Genomic DNA, 22,658 nt, shown 5'->3' with positions numbered 1-22,658 from the left:
CGTATATATACATTCTTTTTCATATTCTGTTATGGTTTATCACAGGACATTGAATATACTTTTGCTTGTTCCAAAATACACGTGTGCCTATGGAGAACAATATGGAGGTTGCTTAAAAAACTAAAGATAGAACTACCACACGACCCAGCAATCCCACTACTGGGCATATACCCTGAGAAAACCATAATTCAAAAAGAGTCATGTACCACAATGTTCATTGCAGCTCTGTTTACAATAGCCAGGACATGGAAGCAACCTAAGTGTCCATCGACAGATGAATGGATAAAGAAGATGTGGCACATTATATACGATGGAATGTTACTCAGCCATAACCAGAAACGAAATTGAGTTATTTGCAGTGAGGTAGATGGACCTAGAGTCTGTCATACGGAGTAAAGTAAGTCAGGCAGAGAAAAACAAATACCGTATGCTAACACATATATATGGAATGTAAAAAAAAAAAAAAAAAGGTTCTGAAGAACCTAGGGGCAGGACAAGAATAAAGGCGCAGATGTAGAGAATGGACTTGAGGAAGTGGGGAGGGGGAAGGGTAAGCTGGGACAAAGTGAGAGAGTGGCATGGACTTAATATACACTACCAAATGTAAAATAGATAGCTAGTGGGAGGCAGCCGCATAGCACAGGGAGATCAGCTTGGTGCTTTGTGACCACCTAGAGCAGTGGGATAGGGAGTATGGGAGGAGACACAAGAGGGAGGAGATACGGGGATATATATATATGTACAGCTGATTCACTTTGTTATAAAGCAGAAACTAGTGCACCATTGTAAAGAAATTATACTCCAATAAAGATGTTAAAAAAAGAATACACGTGTAGTTAGCAAAAAAGAAAATTCATTAGATACATGTATATGTATAACTGAATCACTTTGCTGTACACCTGAAACTAACACAACATTGTTAATCAGCTATACTCCAATATAAAATAAAAACTTAAAAAAAATTCTAGTGAACTGTAACTTTCCCTTTACATTTTGGTGTTCATTTTCCAGCTCTTCCCAGTTCTTTCTGGATGTGTTCTCTATTTTAAAAACACTTGTGCTGTTTCTGTCCCCCCCGCCAGCCCTCTGTACCGTGCTGCATCTGACAGAGAGACTCTTCCTTGACCATCCGCACAGACTCACAGGCAACAAAGTTCAGTACGTGGGGCTCGTTTACTTTTCCCCTTTGGCCAAATGACACAAACCCTGACAGGAGCCTGAGACGTGGCGGTGTGTGAGGGGTGGAAGGCTGGCTGTGGAGACCCCCACACCTGGCCTTACCCCAGGACGCCCTGTCCCTCTGCTGCAGGCAGTACCACCGGGCTCTGGTGGCGGTGCTCCTGAGCCGCACCTGGCACGTGCGCAGGCAGGCCCAGCAGACGGTTCGGAAGCTGCTCTCTGCTCTCGGGGGCTTCAAGCTGGCCTATGGACTCCTGGAGGAGCTGAAGACTGTCCTCAGTTCTCACAAGGTCAGGGCATCTGGGCTGCAGAACTGGGGCTCTCAGACCCCCTTAGCTGACCCTGCTTATGCTGTGGGATTTTAACTAGACTGCTCCTGGGCTGTTCTCACTCACTCAGACTCTGTGTGATGCCAGAATCTTCTGCCCTGGAGTTTGGGTAACACCTTGTTTCATATAATTCCTTTTCCTTTTCAGATGCTTTTCTTTCTTCCCATGTTTTATGACATGTAGCTCAACCTTTTTATTCTTGAGTAATGGAAAAACGCTTCTTTTTTTTTTTTTTCTTGCGGTATGCGGACCTCTCACTGCTGTGGCCTCTCCCGTTGTGGAGCACAGGCTCCGGACGCGCAGGCCCAGCGGCCATGGCTCACGGGCCCAGCCGCTCCGCGTCATGTGGGATCCTCCCGGACCGGGGCACGAGCCCGCGTCCCCTGCATCGGCAGGCGGACTCTCAACCACTGCACCACTAGGGAAGCCCAAAAAACACTTCATTTTTAAAGCACTTTATAATTTTTAAAGTGTTTTCTACCCATTGTCCCTTTCAGTTTTTCACAATGCCTTTAAAAGGCTGACAGGCTTACTATGCTTATTTTGTATGAGTTGTCCAGGGTTCCGGTAGCTGAAATGACTTGCTCAGGGTCCCCCAGCCAGTGGGTGGCAGAACTGGGAGTTGACCCGCAAGACCCGGCTCCTAGTTTCAGTGCTCTTTGTGCCCTGTTTCACTGCTTCCCTCCTTCCCTAAGCCTGCTTGAGGGATGTGGGCCAGTGACAGACTTGCAGTCTCAGGGTAGGTCCCCTGGACCAGTGTCTGTTGCCTTCTTTCCCCCTGTGGGCTGTTTTAGGTGCTTCCTTCCAGGCCCATCTCATAACCTGTGGGTCCCAGTGCCGGGCACTGGGTGTCAGTATCCACACCAGCAGGGAGCCCAGAGAACATGAATGAGAGGCAGCTGCCTCCCTGGCATCTTCATCTCCTGTGTGCCAGGCCTGCACGGGGCTCTGAGCAGTGGGGCTCATGTGTTGTCTCCCCACAGGTGCTGCCCTTAGAGGCTCTTGTGACCGATGCTGGGGAGGTGACTGAGGCGGGCAAGGCCTACGTGCCTCCGCGGGTCCTGCAGGAGGCTCTGTGCATCATCTCTGGGGTGCCAGGGCTGGAAGGTGATGTCACCAACACAGAGCAGCTGGCCCAGGAGATGCTGATCATCTCCCACCACCCGTCCTTAGGTGCGTGCCTGGGGCGGGTATTGGAGGGGCGGAGACTGTGTTGTAGGAGCAGGCCGGGCAGAAGGCCTCAAAGAGCTCCCCTTCCCTTCAGTCGCTGTGCAATCTGGCCTGTGGCCAGCACTTCTTGCCAGGATGAAGATCGATCCGGAAGCCTTCATTACTAGGCACCTGGATCAGATCATTCCCAGGATCACCACACAGAGCCCCCTGAACCAGGTAATTGGCATGTGAGCTGGTTTTGGTCTCAGGTCAGAGTCCAGACGGGAGATTCAGAGAAACAGGTGAAGGTGTGATGAAAAATGGGTTGAACCCTTGGGTTTCATGTGGCAGAAAGTGCAAACTAGTTTGAGCACAATAGGGAACTTGCTTGTTCCCTCATCTAACTGGTAAGACCCAGGATGTGACTGGACAGGGACTCAGGTGTCTTCAGGACCTTGTAGGTGGTGTATCTCTTGCTCTCTGTCCATCTCTCTGTCTCATCCATCTGTGTCCCATCTCTGCTTTCCACGGTATGGGCTCCATTCTCAGTCTCCCCTTTTTAGTAGCAGGATAGCTATTCCAGGCTTCTTGTCCCCCATCAGCTCCAGTGGGAAAAGCTTGCGTTTTCCAGTCATTTCAGCTGGCATGGGGTCTTACTGCCCTGCTTGACCTGACTTGGGTCTTGTGCTTATCCTGAGGCGCATCCTGGTCTGGGTCACGTGCCCACCTCTGGAGAGGGTGGGGTCAGCTCCACCTGAACCACGGAGATGAGATTGGGAGAGGAATGTGTCCCCCAAATCAGGGTGCTAGTACCGGGTAGGTACAGCTCGCTGAGAAGGCAGACACACACTATGCTTGTCCACTCCAGTAGGCAGTGCTCAGAAAGAGCAGGCAGTGGCAAGAAGAAGGGGAGCCATTGCCTGGGGCATTTAGGCCTGGCAGGACCCCTCTCCAGTGCCAGCTGTGGCGCTCACTGACCATGTCTATGTTTGTCTGGCAGTCTTCCATGAATGCCATGGGCTCCCTCTCCATCCTGTCCCCAGACCGGGTCCTCCCTCAGCTCATCAGCACCATCACCGCTTCCGTGCAGAACCCAGCGCTGTGCCAGGTGACACGGGAGGAGTTTGCTATTATGCAGACCCCTGCCGGGGAGCTGTATGACAAATCCATCATCCAGAGGTGAGCCCCCACTCATGGGCTCAATAGCCCCAAGCCTTAGTTTTCTTTTTTTTCTCTTTCCTTTTTTTTTTAATTAATTAATTTATTTGGCTTCGTCGGGTCTTAGTTGCAGCACGCGGGATCTTTCGTGGCAGCATGCGGGATCTTTCCCTGCAGCACGCGCCCTCTTGGTTGCCTCGCACGGGCTTCTCTCTAGCTGTGGCACGTGGGCTCTAGAGTGCGCGGGCTCAGTAGTTGTAGTGCTTGGGCTCAGTTGCCCCGTGGCATGTGAGATCTTAGTTCCCCAACCAGGGATTGAATTTGTGTCCCCTGCATTGGAAGGTGGATTCTTAACCACTGGACCACCAGAGAAGTGCCTGTCAGATGGAGACTATGTGTCCTTTGTAGGGTCTTGTGAGGAGTAAATGAAACAATCTATCTGTTGATTGGAGGAGTGCTTGCTGTGTTCTAGGCACAGTACTTAGGCCTGGGATACAAGAGCATGTAGAGTATCCAGCACTTTCCTGGTGCATATGACTTAAAAACTAGCTGGGGTTTTATGGCTGGTGGGAGGCTGAAGGGCCTGGTGGCTGTTTTGAACCTGGCTGATCACCTGCTCTGGTGTTTCAGTGCCCAGCAGGACAGCATAAAAAAGGCCAACATGAAGCGAGAGAACAAAGCTTACTCCTTCAAGGAGCAGATCATCGAGCTGGAGCTGAAGGAGGTGGGTACGTGGAGGCCTCACACACGGGGTGGCCTCAGGCGGGTCTCTTGGGTCATCCTGACCCATGGCACACTCCTCCGACCTCCCCACTGATCCTGGGTCCTACTGCCACACTCTTTATCTGCCCTTTCTCAGGTAGCTTTCTCTACGCCCAACTCAAGGAAAACAAATTTTTCTCTCTGCTGGCAGTAGTTCATGTATTTCCTCTGCTAAGTGGTGTTGCTTGATTCCATGCCTGTCCCCGCAGCTCCTGGAAGGCCGGGACCTATCTGTCCTCTTGATAGTAGGCATAGGGCCTGGCACAGTGTAGCCGCTGGGGCATCGTGGTTTATTGCTCTATTCGGCAGTGACAGAACTGGTTCTGACAGGAGCAAAGCACACAGGGCTCTTTCCTGTCTCAGAGCCTTTGTTTGCTCCTCCCTCGGTTTTTTGTTTTTTGTTTTTTGTTTTTTGTCCTCCCTCAGTCTTTACAAGGCTGGGTTCTTCTTGTCTTTCACGTCTCTGCCCACATATCCCCTTCGCGGAGAGGTGACCCCTCTGCCCGCCCTATCCAGAGTAGACCCCGCGCCTTTTCTCATTTGCTATGCATCATATTTATTCCTTTCATAACATTGGTCATGATCTGAAGTCACCTTGTTTATGTATCTGTTTCCCTGTTCGTGGTCTACCTGCACCCACTAGATTGTCAGCTCTGTGAGGATAGAGACTTGGTCTTCTTCTCACGGTCTCCCCAGCATCTAGAACAGTGCCTGGCACCATGTAGGTGCTAAGTAAAGACTTATCAAATGAATGAGTGCTCTCGGTCTTTGCAGGACCTTAGCTTATACTGGAAGAGAGTGTCTGTAGGGCGGGCTGGCAGGAGGGGAGGCTGAAGCTGCATGGCTACCAGAATACCCTTTTCAGCACCTGGAGGGACTTTTCTTTTCTCTAACGTATAAAGGCCCTTCTTGTGTTTGTTAGTAGAGAATCCAGCAAGAAATCCCCTCTCTACTGCTCTCTCTGTTCTGTAGATACCAGGTGGCTGTGGACTTGTGGGAGTAGGGGAGGCCACATGGCAGGTTGGGGGACCAGGTCACAGACATAGAGCTGTCCTGGTGCTGACTGGGGAGCTGAGCGTGCCCTGCTTGGTGGGAGGGAGGGAGTTCCTTTCCCTGGAGATGGATTTGCTTTGCTTGTTCCCTTCAGGAGATAAAGAAGAAGAAAGGCATAAAAGAGGAGGTGCAGCTGACCAGCAAACAGAAGGAGATGCTGCAGGCCCAGCTGGACAAGGAGGCGCAGATCCGGAGGCGGCTGCAGGAGGTAAGCAGTCGCTGCCACCACACGCCTGTGCCACGAGAGTGCTGGGTCGCCTGCTCCTCGCTGTCCTGGGGCAGGGCCCCGCTGACTGGCCTTCTGGGGTGACTCTGCTTACAGCTGGACAATGAGCTGGAGGCGGCGCTAGGACTGCTGGACACCATCCTGGCCAAGAACCCGTCCGGCCTGACCCAGTACATCCCTGTCCTGGTCGACTCTTTCCTGCCCTTGTTGAAATCTCCGCTCGCTGCTCCCAGGATCAAGAACCCTTTCCTGTCCTTAGCTGCCTGTGTCATGACCCCTAGGCTCAAGACTTTGGGTTAGTCCTCGTTGGCTGGCTGTGGGCATGACCCCGGGGCAGGATGGGGGTGGACAGAGATGCCCCTGAGTGCTCGTGGGGAGGCACGCAGTGACCTAGGCTACTGACTTGTTTTCCTATGGATACAGCCTCAGGTATCTCAAGCAGCGTATCCTTGGGAGCACACAGTGCCGCCTCCTCTCTCCCATTTTATGTCTGCTGAGTCTTCATTCTGAGGGCCAACTTTTAGATGCTAGTCGGTGATCTTTCTGTAGCAGTGTTTTTTTTTTTAATAAATTTATCTTATTTATTTATTTATTTTTGGCTGCGTTGGGTCTTCGTTGCTGTGCGTGGGCTTTCTCTAGTTGTGGCAAGTGGGGTCTACTGTTCTTTGCGGTGCTCAGGCTTCTCATTGTAGTGTTTTCTCTTGTTGCAGAGCAAGGGCTCCAGACGCGCGGGCTTCAGTAGTTGTGGCGCATGGGCTTATTTGCTCCGCAGCATGTGGGATCTCCCTAGACCAGGGCTCGAACCCCTGTCCCCTGCATTGGCAGGAGGATTTTTAACCACTGTGCCACCAGGGAAGCCCTGTAGCAGTTTGAAATTCAGTGGCAGTGGGATGGTTTGGTGCCACGTGGCCTGTCTGTAGCCCAGAGCTCCTGAGCAGCCACATGTGGATGACCAGAGGTCTCTGTGGCCTTTAGCTTTCTGTTGGCTGTGGAGAAACAAAGACCAAGTGGGGTGGCTGGGAATTGTGGAGGCCTCGCTTTATGGGTTGTTTAATGACCTTGAGGATGAACATACCTTGAGCCTGAGGGGTATGTTCCCTTCAGGGTGAGGCTGGAGTCAGGCAGTACACATAGAACCTGCCGGAAGTATTACCTGGCTGGCTGTGCTGTTGCATGGAAGGTGGGAGGACCACATGGATAGAGCTGAATAACTCCCAACTGAATAACCCTTGGGTGGCTTATGCCTCCTCTCAGCGCACTTTTAATTCCTTAGTGTCAGAAGGGTATCTCCTTGCCGGCCTGCCTACCCTTTGGCACTGTCCTGGAGATGAAATGAGAAATTAGGTTGAGGATACTTAGGCAGAGCAGAATTGATTACTATTAAGTCAGAGGGACATGGCATCTCTGCCCTGGGTCCCTGGTTTGCACCTGGGCCAGATTCTGTGTCTTTGCGAGGGTCATCCCCTGCTGGGTCCCTTCTCTTGGACACAGGAACTTTGGTGAGCCACGTGACTCTGCGCCTGCTGAAGCCAGAATGTGCCCTGGATAAGTCATGGTGCCAGGAAGAGCTGTCGGTGGCCGTGAAGAGGGCGGTGACCCTGCTGCACAGTCACACCATCACCAGCAGGGCAGGCAAGGGAGAACCAGGTAAGGGACAGGACGGACAAAGGGCACGAGGCAGTGTGAACCGTGCAGGGATTGCACGAGCTATGGCGCTCCGTACCCCGGGGCTTCCTGAGGCTGTAGCCTCCAGTGAGTCTCTTCCCTCCCTGGCCTTAATTTCCTCATCTGAAAAAGGGGGGATGGACGATTTTTGAGTCTGGTCCCTGGTATTCTGAGTCACTGTGACCCCCACTGAGGGTTTAGTTCTTGCCATTGGAAGCTACTTGTCTGTTTTAACTCTCACATTGTGGAACTGGGCAGTGTCTGGGGTAGGAGCAGGATTGGCTTTAGAACTGGGCTACTGCCTGTCATCCCTCTTGTCATGCCACATGCTTCAGGGTGTCAGGGCCTCCAGCCTTCCCCCCACCCACTTGCCCTGAGGATGGACACTGAGGCAGCCGTGCTCGGGATCCTGCCCAACCTACAGGATCCATCTGCTTCTTGCTCTCACAGACGCCGCGCCCCTGTCCGCGCCAGCCTTCTCCTTAGTCTTCCCGTTTCTGAAGATGGTGCTGACCGAGATGCCCCACCACAGCAAGGAGGAGGAGGAGCGCGTGGCCCAGATTCTTCAGATCCTCACCGTCCACGCCCAGCTGAGGGCCTCACCCAGCAGCCCGCCAGGGCGTGTGGACGAGGTTGGCCCGGGGAGCTCGGCTCCCTCTTGGTTTGAGGGCGTTGGGGAGGCAGGGGCTTCTGACGCTTCCCATGAACAATTCTGGGGGGGAGGTCGTGCAGCATATACATATACCTATAGCAGCAACCATTGGTGAGGAGAACCCAAATGTTCTATTCAGTGTGGTTGTCAAGACCTCACAGAAGCTTATGGGTCTCTTGTGTCTGATAGTTTCTGACCCAAAGAAGTTGAAGGATTTTGTATTAATTTATTGTTTTGTTTCTAACTCAGAAGATAGTTCTGATCACTCTGTCTCCCTTTGACTTGCTTATGATTGTGAGACTGGAGCTCATTCATTGAGGAGTTTTCTTTTTAATAGATTATGTTCTAAAAATTTGCCAAAGTAATGCATGTGTAAAATTCCAACAGTACAGAAGCAAAAAGAGAAATGCCACTCCCTAGAGGTAACTGTTGCTAACAGTTTGGCCTATACCCTTGTGGACTTTTTTTTTTTTAAGCACATTCAAAACTCATACCCACAAACACAGTAAAGCAAAAATGGATTGCACTCCTTCTTTCATGGGACGATATTCTGTGGGTCTCCTCCGGTGTCCGGATCCATGTGATCCACGTCACATGGATCTAATTTCACAGGCTGCGTGGGGTTCTATGCTGTGGGTTCACCATGGTTTAGTTAACTTTTTACTTGTTGATTGATATTTTTAGGTTGTTTCTAACGTTTCCATATTTTGAACATCGCTGTGGTGTGCCCCCTTGTACATTTATGTCCCTTGCACACTGTGTGAACATTTCTATAGGACAGATTCTTGGGCATGGAATTGTTAGGTTCTGTGACATGTTCTGAGCTATACCCTCACTGAGTGTTTTCTTTTCTCCAATCCTAATACAACCTCACGTAGTGGTAATCTTGCCAACGATGGGTGAAAGAATGGTGTAATGTTTTATTTCACATTTTTTTACTGTACTTGTAAAGTTCAGTATCTCTTCATATGTTTATGGGCCACCTGTATTTCATATTCTGTGAGTTTCAACCAAGGTTAAGAGTTTATTTATTTTTAGTCCCTGAAGATCTGGTTGACTGGGGTTGGCTCCTGTGGATTGAGTTGTAAACCTGACAGGGTTTCTACAGTGGAGTCAGCAGTATGACCCAGAATGTTCCCCTGTGGGTGAGAGGGTGCTGCTTCATGTGCCACCGGACTTGGTTACATACCTTCCCTGGAGCTTCACCCTGACTTACCTTCTGTTCTCTCTTAGAATGGCCCAGAGTTGCTGCCTCGTGTGGCCATGCTGCGCCTTCTGACTTGGGTGATCGGCACAGGCTCTCCCCAACTGCAGGTGATCTGGTTCCCAGTTGGCTTTTGCTGTGACTCAGTTCATGACCCCAACCTCAGGTTCTAGTTCTCTCAGCCCTCAGTTCTGGCCTTAGGCAGAAGGGCTGCTTTTGAGAGCCAGCCTGACTGTTCTCAGCTGGTGAGGGGTTTTGCTTGGGTCCTGCCACTGGCCTTGGCCTGGCGCTGGGGTCTGAGCCCTAGTACGGCTGTGGGGTGGGTGTTCTCAGTTCAGATTCCTCCCTGGGCTCCTCAGCCCATCACCTGGCTCCCCTGCCTGGCCCCATAGTAGGAAAAAAAAATTGGGGAACTGAGCCCAGCGGATGGATGTCTTCCTCAGGTTCTGGCTTCAGACGCCCTGACCACCCTGTGTGCCAGCAGCAGTGGCGAGGATGGCTGTGCCTTTGCAGAGCAGGAGGAGGTGGACGTGCTGCTCTGCGCCTTGCTGTCCCCCTGTGCTAGTGTGCGGGACACTGCGCTCCGGGTGCGTGCCCACTCCCTCTTGGGGCTACCTTGGCATCCCTTGTCCCTCAGCGTCCCTGTTCGAGCTGCCCTGATGGGAGATGCCGCACATATGCACCAGCGTGTCCTGGAGGCAAAGAGAAGAGGTCACAGAGTGTGGTTTGGGGTCATTCTAGGAATTGGAACAGCTAAGCAGTTGTCATGTATCACTGCCTATTTTTTTCTTCACCTCGGAAGACTTCACCTAATTTCTAAAACGGAATGTGGATCTTGGTACTTTTATAGACAGATATAACTCACAGGATTGGTTCATTTCTTCAACCTACTACCTTATACTTGCTTTCTCTTGGTGCTTTGGGACCCAAAGCTAAAGGATCCCCTTGGAGTATGAGACATTGATTCCCAGATGCCAGACTGCAGGCTCCTGCTATTGCTCTGTGACAGAGTTTGCACTGGTCCTTGGTAAAAATTTGAAAAACAATGGCAATGTGGCAGATAGTTCCTAAAACAAAGGGAATGTCCTTTTTCTGAGGTTTTGTCTGACTTGCGTGTTTAGAGTTAAATTTTTAAATTTTATGTTAGAAAAGATTCTACCGCTATATGCCATCATTTCATGAAAGAAAAGCTCTTTGAAGAGCAGCTAATGAGCTGAACTGACTCATGGCATTCCCTAACCAGTGCTGTCCAGTGCAATGTTCTGCAGGGCTGGAAATATACATCTGTGCTGTCCAGTGTGGTAGCCACCAGCCAGCATATGGCTGTTGAGCACTTGAAATGTGGCTGGTGCAGCTGAAAAAGTTAGAGTTCGTTTTAAATGATTTCACTGTGGAGACCCACGTGCGGCTAGTGGCTACGTCTTGGACGGTTCAGCCCTAGCGGGAGGCAGGGTGGTGGGGGACAGGTCAGAGGCTCTTCCCAAAGGTCATGCCTTACACGGTGTGGTCCCACCCCCTCTCAGGGGCTGTTGGAACTCCACATGGTATTGCCAGCGCCTGATACTGATGAGAAGAATGGCCTGAACCTTCTGCGGAGGCTCTGGGTGGTCAAGTTTGACAAGGAGGAGGAGATCCGGAAGCTGGCAGAGAGGTGAGAGCCGTCGGAAGGCTGGTTTTCCTGCTCTGTTCTCTTTCCCCTCATGAAATAACTGGACCCAGCGTGCTCAGCCTACAGAGGGAAAAAGGGTCGGGTGGTCGGGTTTGGCAGGGCCCGTGCTGCAGATCCTTGTCTGACCAGCTCCGCCTTTGGTCTGCTACAGGCTCTGGTCAACCATGGGCCTAGATCTGCAGCCAGACCTCTGCTCCTTGCTCATCGACGACGTCATCTATCACGAGGCAGCTGTGAGGCAGGCCGGGGCTGAAGCCCTCTCCCAAGCAGTGGCGCGTTACCAGCGGCAGGCGGCGGAGGTTATGGGCAGGCTTATGGAGATTTACCAGGAGAAGCTCTATGTGAGTCGTCTGTGCACCGCGATGCAGTCTGGGTGTGTAAGGGTGGGTTGGACCATTTTCAACCTCCCACCTGCTCCAAACAGGAGCCATACTGTGGCTCAGGGTGGCTTGTGCCTAATCTCCCGTCTCACCTGGGTCATTGGCTTTATTGGAGAGAGCACTGCAGTGCATTGATCAACCTGTCTGTTGCAGCGGCCGCCCCCGGTGCTGGATGCTTTGGGACGAGTTATCTCAGAATCTCCTCCAGATCAGTGGGAAGCCAGGTATAACAGTTGCTTCAGCCTTGTACCACTCAGTGCTTTCTGAGGTGTGGCAGGTTGGCTGGGCTGGGTGCTGTGAAGAGGCAGCATGGGATAATGGATCAGCGGAGGGAAACAGCAAGACCTCCCTCTGAGTCAGAGACCTGAGTTCAAGTTCTGGCTCTTCCTGGCTAGCTAGACGACATGTTTCTCCTTTCCTCCGAGGGACTCTGTTTCTGTAGAGGTCCCTAGGCCCCTCCTTACTGCTGTAGCTGAAAGAATAATAGTACTTAGCCTTTGTAGAGTATGTCCACTTCTGAATGCCTTCACATCTGGTTCCTTCACCTCCCTTTCCTCCTCCCCTGGAGGGAGAGGGGTAGGCGATGCACTCACACATGGGGAAACAGAGGCAGAGCTGGTCCCCTCCCCAAGGTCACCCTGTAGGAGGTAAACTCTGGACAGATAGGAGGTCTCTGTTTTACAAGTGGGCCGTTGCCACACCAGTGGGCACAGCAGTGGGTAAGCACAGGGCATTGGGCTCTGTGTTGTGCTCTGCCCCTGAAGCAGTGTTTGCTGTTGGCAGGCTCACTCTCCTAGTGACATACTGGGATAGGTGCCACCAGCAGGGGAGGAGGCCTCTGGCTTGCCCTTGCCCCCCTGACATGCTCCCCCTTCTTTCCTAGGTGTGGCTTGGCTTTGGCCCTGAACAAGCTCTCCCAGTGTTTGGACAGTTCTCAGGTGAAGCCACTCTTTCAATTTTTTGTCCCTGATGCCCTCAACGACCGAAACCCAGATGTCCGGAAGTGCATGTTAGATGCAGCCCTTGAGACGCTCAACACGCATGGGAAGGTAAAAGATTTCAGCTAGCTGAGGAGGTGGGGAGAAGGCTGGGCCAAGGTGGGCTGAGCAGTGGTGCCACAGGGATGCTGAGTGCTCGAAATCCTGGCAGGGCACTAGCCCCTGTGGAAAATTCCATTTGTATTTCTTTTGAGTCATAAAGACCCCCCCAAAAGGGTGTTAAATTCTTGTAAGTCTGCTGCAGTCCTGCCAGAAGACTGGGAAACCCGCTGGCACTGCTGGCTAGCTTGTTAGGATGCCTGTCCCAGAGCCAGACTTGGGCTTGGTCCTGGGGCAGAGACCGTCATCCCCAGGCACAGCCTATGGGCTGATGTGAGGCTCCAGGAGCTCTTGGCTTTCCAGGAGAACGTCAACTCGCTGCTGCCGGTGTTTGAGGAGTTCCTGAAGAACGCACCCAATGATGCCAGCTATGACGCTGTGCGGCAGAGCGTGGTGGTCCTGATGGGCTCTCTAGCCAAGCACCTGGAAAAGAGTGACCCCAAAGTGAAGCCTATTGTCGCCAAGCTCATCGCCGCTCTCTCCACCCCCTCCCAACAGGTACCTGCCCTCTGGCCTGGGGCCCCAACTGTGGGTGGGCAGTGGGACGCTAGGGACAGAGTCGGGTATCAGGGTGCAGAAGGCCCAGTTCTCTGCGAGGAGTCATCTCGTCTTGGGACAGCCTGGTTTATAGTCAGGAATACTCACCTCTGGAGGGGGAGTTAGTTTGTTACTTTGTTCTAGTAGACCTCTTAGATGTTTTCATTTTTTTCTACTCATTTTCTAAGAGTCATTTTTTGCATTTAGAGTAAACCTGTCCCTGGGGATACAGAGGTTTAAAAAAAAAATGAATCGTTCTTGTTGTGTTAGCCTTTTCCTGATCCTCTCCCTGCGTTAGTTATATGTTTTGGGGGCCTTGTGATGCAGCCTCCAAGCCACAGTGCAAAGGATTTTTTTTTTTCTCTTATTTAAAAAACACATTTACATGTATTTTCTGTTATTTGCATTTCGGACAATCCAGAGTGTCCTCCTCAAAGGCACAGTTGAAAACCACAGGTTTACTGAATTGTGGTCAAATAGTCTGTCAGAGTACCTGGCCTCCCAAGCTTCCTGCCCAGGCCCCTGGCTGCAGACTGCCTCGCTGCCCTGGTCGGGCTTCATGAGCTGTGGCTGGAAGACGATTGACAGCATCTTTTGGGACTGCTTGATTTGGACCTGGCCCTGTAAGGCCCAGCCCCATTTCCCTGACTGACAAATTTGAAAACTGAGAGACTTGGGTTGTTTTTAAGGAGGCACAGTAGCATGTTTCTCTCTGGATCTTCCTCTGTGAGTGGGTTTAATCTTCCTGAGGTTTTACCCCACCTGCCCAGGCCTAGGTTCTCTCTTCAGACCAGAAATAGCACCGTAATGGCTGATGCTCTCCTGGCTAACAGATGTAGCGTGCACCCTGACGGAATGCGGGTCAGGCATGAGCTTGTACCACCATCTGCCTTTCCGATGCTCTGTGTGGTCTGACAGGCGGTGGCTGAGATGGGGCTGGGGGACGTCTAGGGGTGAGGTGCTGCAGAAGACTGCATCGGCTGCCAGGGCCTGGCTGTGGTTGAGCTGCAGCACTGACGCGGTGGGCCCCTCCCCCAGGTCCAGGAATCCGTGGCCAGCTGCTTGCCGCCCCTCGTCCCCGCCATCAAGGAGGACGCTGGAGGGATGATCCAGAGGCTGATGCAGCAGCTGCTGGAGTCAGACAAGTACGCTGAGCGCAAAGGGGCTGCTTACGGGCTGGCGGGCCTGGTAAAGGGCCTGGGCATCCTGTCGCTGAAGCAGCAGGAGATGATGGCTGCGCTGACTGATGCCATCCAGGACAAGAAGAACTTCCGCCGCCGAGAGGGTGAGTGTCTCCAAGCTCGGTGCCGCCCAGCGTGGGAGGTCAGTCCCCATGGCTGCCAGAGGAGGGAATCTGGCTTTTCCTCCCCTGCTGAAGGCTGGCGTTTGTGTGTGTGCTGCAGGGGGGGCAGCTGTCTGTGAGCCATTCCATCCCATCCTTGCTGATGCGGCCCGGACTTCCCTTTTTTCTAACTCAGCAACACCCTCAGCTGAGAGAGATTGCCATTCTAGCTGTTAGTGCTCCCTGTTCTCACCTCCTTTCTGCTCAGGGGAGGCAGAGGGGCTGCTCCCTCACGGGGCAGCCACTTTAGTCCCACAGCTGCCCTGAGTGTTTCCAGAGGATGAGGAGGTGGTGGGGAGCTTGTCCTGTGGCTGCCCCGAGAGGACATCCTGTTCCCAGCCGTCCTGCCTTCTCCCCCAGGAGCGCTCTTTGCCTTCGAGATGCTCTGCACCATGCTGGGGAAGCTCTTCGAGCCGTATGTGGTTCATGTGCTGCCCCATCTGCTGCTGTGCTTCGGGGATGGGAACCAGTACGTGCGTGAGGTAAGTCCTGAGGCTGCACTTGGGAATGGCTGGCAGTGGTTCGAGGCCCCTGCTGCTGGCAAGCCCTCTGCCCGCATCTTGGACACTGGTTACTGGTACGGACTCCTCTGGTTCCCAGTGAAGTACTGAAGCCCTGTAAGGTGAGAAACCATGTTTCTCCTGCTCAGCTGTCTCTGCGGGCCTGGGCACAGGGTCTGACGCAGTAGACCCCCCCAGTGAGCGTTGGTCACCAGGAGAACCCTCGGTCCAGCATCAGGCCTTGACCCTTGCGTAGCCGAGGAGGCCCCTGAACATCTTTTCTCCTCCCTTGAGGCTGCAGATGACTGTGCCAAGGCTGTGATGAGCAACCTGAGTGCTCATGGGGTGAAGCTGGTGCTCCCCTCCTTATTGGCTGCCCTGGAGGAGGAATCCTGGAGGACCAAAGCCGGTAAGGCCACTCCCTCCCTCCCTCCCTCAACTTCCTGTTCTGAAAACTGCCCTTACAGGGGTCCAGAGCCACAGCTCTTGTGCTGTGTGTGCTCCCCAGCCCAGGGATGAGGCCAAGACTCTGGTTAGGCAGCTCATTCCTTTATTAGTTTGTTGCTTTCTTGCAAAGAACAGGCCTCTCACAGGAGCCACAGACCTAAGTCAGGAAATCGCAGAGCTTTAAGGCTTGTCTGTGGCTAGGTCTGTGATTTTAAAGCCTTTCTCCCCACCCCATTAAACCGCCTTTTTTTTTTTTTTTTTAATGAATCAATTTTTATTTTATTTTTGGTGGTGTTGGGTCTTTGTTGCTGCGCGTGGGCTTTCTCTAGTTGCGGCAAGCGGGGGCTATTCTTCATTGCAGTGCGTGGGCTTCTCACGCAGTGGCTTCTCTTGTTGTGGAGCACGGGCTCTAGGTGCGTGGGCTTCAGTAGTTGTGGCACGCGGGCTCAGTAGTTGTGGCTCGCGGGCTCTAGAGCGCAGGCTCAGTAGTCATGGCACACGGGGCGGGCTTAGTTGCTCTGCGGCATGTGGGACCTTCCCGGACCAGGGGTTGAACCTGTGTCCCCTGCGTTGGCAGGCAGATTCTTAACCACTGCGCCACCAGGGAAGTCCCGAAACCCCTTTTTAAAAAATGTAATCTTGTTTGGAATCCTAATTTGTAAAACAGAGTTGCTCAGGTTTGGGGAGGGTCAGCATCGGGGCTTCCTCCTCAGTCCTTCAGGCTTCCCCCTACATCTTGAAAAATCACAATCTTAATCAGTCTCCTCATTTGTGGATGAGGAGACTGAGGCCAGAGAAATTCAGTGAATTGACCTTGGATCACTGTCAGCTCTAAGCCAGGTCTGGCTACTCTCCCCAATACTGCCCAGCCTCTTGCCCAGGCTCAGCAGGCCTCAGGAGCATTTTGCTCGCTTGGCTGGAGCCCGGCCCTGTGCCCTCTTCCCGGGACTGCTGGAGCAGTCTGCAGAGGAGCAGGCCGTGTGTCCCTTGCCCGGGCAGCCAGCCCAGGCGACTTGCCAACCTGTGCTCAGTGATTTCATGCTGGGCGTGTGTCTGCCGTCTGCAGGGTCGGTGGAATTGCTTGGGGCGATGGCGTACTGTGCTCCTAAGCAGCTGTCGTCCTGCCTACCCAACATCGTGCCCAAGCTCACAGAGGTGCTCACCGACTCCCACGTCAAAGTGCAGAAGGCCGGACAGCAGGCGCTCAGGCAAATTGGCTCCGTCATCAGGAACCCGGAGATCCTGGGTACGCCTCTCCCACGAGGGCACTGGCCCCGGTTCCTCCTCCTATCCCTGGACACTGCAGGGAACATGCACCCATTCAGCTTAGGCCCTCTGAGGACAGATATGTTCACATTGAGGTAACCTCTAAATTTGGGGGAGCCCTTTTCCTACGATAATAAGTGGAAAGTAGTTTGGAAGTGGTCTGTTTTCCTGTTGGTCTGGAGCAGTCATTGACTGCTCAGGTAGGGAAACTGAGTTGTTGGCCCAGAAATAGCTTGACTCTAAGGGAGCCTTGAGGTCAACAGATAAATGACAAGCTCTGGACCACATCTGCATCATCCAAAGTGTTAGGTTTTGGGGAACTTTTCTATTCTCTCTCATTCCAGGAGGCCTGTGATAGAGGGGTTAGGGAGCTTACTTTTTACTGTGGTTATTTCTTGAGTAATTAGGGAAAGATTGATTTCTAGAAACAAACCCCAGCCAGCTACCTTGACCAGTACTGTACTTGTTAATTTTTAAGCTTCAGCATAGAACATCGGTACCCATTCAGTGCCTTTCAGCCTGAGTATTTCCAGACTTGTTTTCATTCAGAAAATGATGGGTTTTTGTTTTTGTTTTTTAAGGGATGAATAGGTAGATGTGGATTTTGTTGTTGTTTACAATGTCCAACACCCCTGGGGATTTCTCAGGCCCAGAATAGTCTCATCTCTATCAAATGAATGCCTTCATTTTCAGAATCCAGCCTGGGGCCTTTTTTTTTTTAATTGACTAGTTTGTATAATGTAAAATTCACTTCTCAAAAATGTACAACTTAGTGGTTTTTAGCATTTTCACAAAATTATGTAAGTATCACTGCTGTTTAGTTCCGGGGCATTTTCATCATCTCAGAAAGGAACCCCACACCCACCCATTAGCATTCACTCCTCATTTCCCCTCCTACCTCTAGCCTCTGACAACCACTAATCTATTTTCTGTCTCTGAGTTTGCCTATTCTGGACACTTCACGTAAATGGCATCATACAGTGTGTGGCCTTTTATGTCTAGCTTCTTGCATTTAGCATTATGTTTTCAAGGTTCATCCACACTGTAGCATGTATCAGTACTTCTTTCCTTTTATGGCCCAATAATGTATTCCAATGAATGAGTATACCACATTTTGTTTATCCATTCATCAATTGGTAGATGTTTGGGTCGTTTCCACTTTTTGGCTGTTAATATTGCTATGAACGTCTGTATCCAAGGTTTTTTTTTTTTTCCCTGTAGGCATGATTTCAGTTCTCTTGGTTAGATACCTAGGAATGGAATCGCTGGGTCATGTGGTAACTGTTTACCTTTTTGAGGAAGTGCTAGACTGTTACCCCACGCAGCTGTACCATTTGACATTCCCGGCAGCAGTGTATGCGAGTTCCAGTTGCCACCTCTGTTATTGTCTGTCTTTTTGGTTACAGTCATCCTCGTGGGTGTGAAGTGGCATTTCATTGTGGTTTTGATTTGCATTTCCCTAATGACTAATGATGTGGAACATGTTTTCATGTGCTTATTTTTCATTTGCATATCTTCTTTGGAAAACTGTCTGTTCAAATCCTTTGCCCATTTTTTAACTGAGTTATTAGTTTTTTGTTGTTGTTGTTTTCTGTTGTTGTTTTTTTTGGTCTGCGTGCTTGGCTTGCGTGATCTTAGTCGCCTGACCAGGGATTGAACATGGGTCCTGGCAGTGAAAGCACCAAGTCCTAACCACTGGACTGCCAGGGAATTCCCTTAAAAGTCTTGACCAGCATGTGTCTTTGTAGTTGTTGAATTCCCTGGGTTTGTGGAAAAGATAAGCCAGGTATTCCTCTTGGAATTCCTTCTGCTGGGCTGATGGTGCTGAACTTTTGAGAGCTTGTTGTACCTGGGCTTAGCTGCTCTGAGTATTGTGTGCTTCACTCCCACCACTGGTTCAGGGGCCTTTGGTGTCTCCAAACAGTTTTTTCGCAAGACCACTTTGGGTTGCTGCTTCCAGAATAAGATCCATGTTGTCCAAGTAGCTCTCCCATGGAGGCCCAGCACTGAGGCTGCAGCTCAGTGCCATTGAAGCTAGCCCACAGGTGCCCCACCAGACCACAACTGTGCAGTGCAAAGGGGTGATGGCTGCTGTCCCCACACCGCTTCCTCTTGGGGAGCAAGAATAGAGTTGCTCTTTGCAGACAGGCTGGCTTCCTCAGTTGGCGATTCGCGGGGCTCTAGGGAGGGGTGACCTTGGACTCCCTTCTCTTTTGGCTCCCTCTAGTGCTGGGGATCCAGCAGATTTGCCACACCATAGACTTGTACAAAGCAGCCTCTCTCTTGTTTGGACATGCAGCCATTGCCCCAGTCCTGCTGGATGCCCTGACGGACCCCTCTCGGAAGACCCAGAAGTGCTTGCAGACCTTGCTGGATACCAAGTTTGTCCACTTCATTGATGCCCCGTCCCTGGCCCTCATCATGCCCATTGTCCAGAGAGCCTTCCAGGACCGTTCCACGGACACACGGAAGATGGCAGCCCAGATCATTGGCAACATGTACTCCCTGACAGACCAGAAGGTATCAGCCTATCTGGGGCTCGTACAGGACAGACTAATGGATGCTGGTTTAGGGCACAGAGTCCCTACTGACAGTAGACACAGGAGAGCTATGAGCATTTGGCCCCTGATTATATTTGTGGGGAGAAATGGACCATTTGGGGGTGGAGGGTAGAAATCTAGGCTCTCTGGGCATCTTCCAGAACATAGCGATACAAGTCCTTACTAGCTCAGACCCCAGGTGAGGCCTGTCCCACTGGGCTCCTTTTATAGATTGACAGGGAGGAAAGGTCCAGCCTTGCCTTTGACGACCTTTCAGGAGTGTTGGGAAACCGGCTGCTGCTTTGACTGCTTGCGGTGTTTTCTTGTTGAAAGCATTTGCTTCTGTAAGCCTCTCAGAGGAAATTAGCCTAGTTTGGGAGATTGACTTTGTTTGTTTACTTGCTCCTAGGGGCTTGGATGTGTGATCTCACTACCACAGATCTGCTTTGCTTGCTGAGGCTATGGGCACAAGAGATAAAGTGGGAAAGTTAGTCAATCCTAGGAAATTTGGGATAGTTGGAAAACCAAAAAATTTTATCCATAGCCCTCCAAAAGCTAAAATAATTATTGTTAATGTTTTTAAATTACATGTAAAAAAATGATATTTCCGGGCTTCCCTGGTGGCGCAGTGGTTGAGAGTCCGCCTGCCGATGCAGGGGACACGGGTTCGTGCCCCGGTCCGGGAAGATCCCACATGCCGCGGAGCGGGTGGGCCCGTGAACCATGGCCGCTGAGCCTGCGCATCCGGAGCCTGTGCTCCGCAATGGGAGAGGCCACAACAGTGAGAGGCCCGCGTACCGCAAAAAAAAAAAAGATATTTCCAAACATAAATGTATTTCTAAGTTATAGCAAGTTATTCATAAAACTGAGTTTTTAATAGTTATGTAATATTCCAACGAGTTTATATATCATAACTTATATAATTCTATTGTTGGTCATACAGTGTCCAAGGTTTTTTGCTATTTTAAATGATGCTGCAGTGAACATAAGGCATTTTCTATATTTAAAACTGTTTCTGAAAGCTGAATGCCGTATCAAGAGACATAAACCTTTTAAGGTGAAGAGAGTGAAAAGATGATAATGCAATTCTGAAAGGAGTGCCAAAAGAATTTCCTAGATTCCTGAGTCTGGGCAGCCCTTGGTCCCAGGAGGAGGAAGAGCATTGAACTGCATCTGGGGGCTCACTCGACCTCTTGAGGGTGGGCCTGGGGTCCCTTGTAGGTTTCCCTGAGCAATCACATGGGCCTTCAAGGAACCAGTGGGAGTGATGGGGGTTCTTTGCCAGTGACAAGCACCCCTGTGAGCGCTCCTAGCCAACAGAATGGTGTGGTCAGGGTCCACCGTGAAGCAGGGCTGGAGAAAGCCGGAATTGGGCCTCCCCTGAGCCACCTCTTCTGTTATTGCAGGACTTGGCTCCTTACCTGCCAAGCGTGACGCCTGGTCTGAAAGCTTCTCTTTTGGATCCTGTACCTGAGGTGAGTCTGGGAGGAGAGGGGGCAGGAGCTCGTTATTTTAGCCCAGTCCCAGAAAATTGACTCCTAAGAATTCCCTATAAGCTGCATTTGCGTCTGTCTGGTAAAGGGAAGGAGACCCTAGGGCACCCCGCCTTGCTCCTGCATGGTCACCTGGTCTTGAGCCACATCTCCTCACCATCCCTGCTCTTGGTTACCTGACAGGTGCGGACGGTGTCTGCAAAGGCTCTTGGAGCCATGGTGAAGGGCATGGGGGAGTCATGCTTTGAGGACTTGCTGCCGTGGCTGATGGAGACACTGACCTATGAGCAGAGCTCTGTGGATCGCTCAGGCGCTGCGCAGGGTGAGGCAGGGCGGGCCCAGGGGCCAGACCGGCAGTGCCCTCTGGGAACCCTTAGATCTGATGGGCTCATTCTGTCCTTTTCTTGCAGGGTTGGCCGAGGTCATGGCTGGCTTGGGGGTGGAGAAGTTGGAGAAGCTGATGCCAGAAATTGTGGCTACAGCCAGCAAAGTGGACATTGCACCCCACGTCCGAGATGGCTATATCATGATGTTCAACTACCTGCCCATCACCTTCGGGGACAAGTTCACTCCTTATGTGGGACCCATCATCCCCTGTATCCTCAAAGTAGGCACCAGCGAAAATGCTGAGGATAGAATTACTGAGGAGGGCAGGACACATGCGCTCTCCCAGAGAGCTAGGGCTCCCCGCCAATTGGGGCTGGGTGGCAGGAGTCCTCATCCTGCTCTTCAGGGAGTCCCATTTCCTCTTAGGTTTGGGTGCCTAGGGGGAGGCAGTTCTGGCTGACCCACCCTCTGTGTGCACAGGCTCTTGCTGATGAGAACGAGTTTGTGCGTGATACCGCTCTGCGTGCGGGCCAGCGGGTCATCTCCATGTACGCCGAGACGGCCATAGCCCTGCTGCTGCCCCAGCTGGAGCAAGGCCTCTTTGACGACCTCTGGAGAATAAGGTGAGAACTCAGGCGGAAAGAGCCAGTGGCCATAGTTCTGTGTTTGGGGAACTGAGAAATGAAAAGCAAAATGCTGCGAAAAACTCTCAATTTTTCCAGACCCTCGCTTTTAACCATTTTGTAACTCCAGTATCCCATAGCAGTGTCTTCAATTCTAATTCTCTTCTAAAAAGTTTTCTCTATTCAGTCCTTCAGTTTGTGTCAAAATTTTAAATGCAAATGCTTTTTAATCTGAAAATTCTACTTCTAGGATTTTATTGCAAGGACATATTTAGTCAAGTGCTTAAAGATGTATTTAGAAGGATGTTTGTTGCGGTATTGTTTATCATTTGAAAAACTGAAGGTAGGTTTACAAAAGTCATCGCACATCCACACCATGAACTTTGATTTGGCCATTACAAAGAATGGCATAAGGACTATGTCAGCTAACACAGAAAGCTCCTCGACCTATTGTTGATGGAAAGGTGCGGGCCATGGCCCGGTGTATGTGGTGCAGGCCCACTTCACACATGGTGTGTGTGGGAGGGTGATGTGTACAAGGGTGTCACTGGAGTGTCAGAGTGGTTGCCTGGGTGCTGGGAGTCTGGGTGATTGTTTACACTCTCTTTATATTTTTTTTGTATTGTTTGAATTTTCAATTTCAATATGGTATTTCTGTAATCATTAAAAACAATAAATCTGGGCTTCCCTGGTGGCGCAGTGGTTGAGAGTCCGCCTGCCAATGCAGAGGACATGGGTTCGTGCCCTGGTCCAGGAAGATCCCACATGCCGCGGGGTGGCTGGGCCCGTGAGCCATGGCCGCTGAGCCTGCGCGTCCGGAGCCTGTGCTCCGCAACGGGAGAGGCCACAGCAGTGAGAGGCCCGCGTACCGCCAAAAAAACAACAACAATAAATCTAATTTAATTTGAAGAGAAACAAAAGTTTATCCTTCTAGGCCTCTCCTTATGTCTGTAGTTCTGATGATCCACATTCCTGGTTTCTTGTTAATACTTCCCTCTGTGCTCTCTTCTGTCTTTTTAATAACTTTATTATAGAAATTTTTGTATCTGCTTTTAAA

General features: G+C 51.3%; 1 protein-coding gene across 6 annotated transcripts in view; it reads left to right on the top strand.

The window, feature by feature from the left end:
- GCN1 (GCN1 activator of EIF2AK4) overlaps positions 1 to 22,658 on the top strand; it is a 56,917-nt gene that overhangs the window by 20,461 nt on the left and 13,798 nt on the right. For 5 of the 6 annotated variants that reach the window (XR_012325200.1, XM_073790170.1, XM_073790172.1 and 2 more), the window contains exons 17-42: positions 1,083 to 1,158; positions 1,310 to 1,469; positions 2,492 to 2,681; positions 2,755 to 2,897; positions 3,661 to 3,839; positions 4,449 to 4,542; positions 5,728 to 5,841; positions 5,956 to 6,154; positions 7,351 to 7,506; positions 7,975 to 8,156; positions 9,410 to 9,490; positions 9,824 to 9,967; positions 10,904 to 11,031; positions 11,201 to 11,390; positions 11,583 to 11,653; positions 12,313 to 12,478; positions 12,830 to 13,024; positions 14,102 to 14,348; positions 14,766 to 14,887; positions 15,200 to 15,314; positions 16,419 to 16,598; positions 18,918 to 19,138; positions 20,565 to 20,633; positions 20,835 to 20,973; positions 21,062 to 21,258; positions 21,459 to 21,601. Coding sequence is in view for 5 of the 6 variants with exons in the window: in XM_073790170.1 (XP_073646271.1) it covers positions 1,083 to 1,158; positions 1,310 to 1,469; positions 2,492 to 2,681; positions 2,755 to 2,897; positions 3,661 to 3,839; positions 4,449 to 4,542; positions 5,728 to 5,841; positions 5,956 to 6,154; positions 7,351 to 7,506; positions 7,975 to 8,156; positions 9,410 to 9,490; positions 9,824 to 9,967; positions 10,904 to 11,031; positions 11,201 to 11,390; positions 11,583 to 11,653; positions 12,313 to 12,478; positions 12,830 to 13,024; positions 14,102 to 14,348; positions 14,766 to 14,887; positions 15,200 to 15,314; positions 16,419 to 16,598; positions 18,918 to 19,138; positions 20,565 to 20,633; positions 20,835 to 20,973; positions 21,062 to 21,258; positions 21,459 to 21,601 (3,901 nt within the window). In the remaining variant the exon portion in view is untranslated. The remainder of the gene's footprint in view (positions 1 to 1,082; positions 1,159 to 1,309; positions 1,470 to 2,491; positions 2,682 to 2,754; positions 2,898 to 3,660; positions 3,840 to 4,448; positions 4,543 to 5,727; positions 5,842 to 5,955; positions 6,155 to 7,350; positions 7,507 to 7,974; positions 8,157 to 9,409; positions 9,491 to 9,823; positions 9,968 to 10,903; positions 11,032 to 11,200; positions 11,391 to 11,582; positions 11,654 to 12,312; positions 12,479 to 12,829; positions 13,025 to 14,101; positions 14,349 to 14,765; positions 14,888 to 15,199; positions 15,315 to 16,418; positions 16,599 to 18,917; positions 19,139 to 20,564; positions 20,634 to 20,834; positions 20,974 to 21,061; positions 21,259 to 21,458; positions 21,602 to 22,658) is intronic. The other variant, XM_073790171.1, reaches the window with a different exon arrangement.

The sequence above is a fragment of the Tursiops truncatus genome, chromosome 13, assembly GCF_011762595.2.
Source record: "Tursiops truncatus isolate mTurTru1 chromosome 13, mTurTru1.mat.Y, whole genome shotgun sequence".
NCBI lineage: Eukaryota > Metazoa > Chordata > Mammalia > Artiodactyla > Delphinidae > Tursiops > Tursiops truncatus.
Note: the sequence above shows the minus strand (reverse complement) of the source record. Positions and strands in the feature narration are given on the sequence as shown.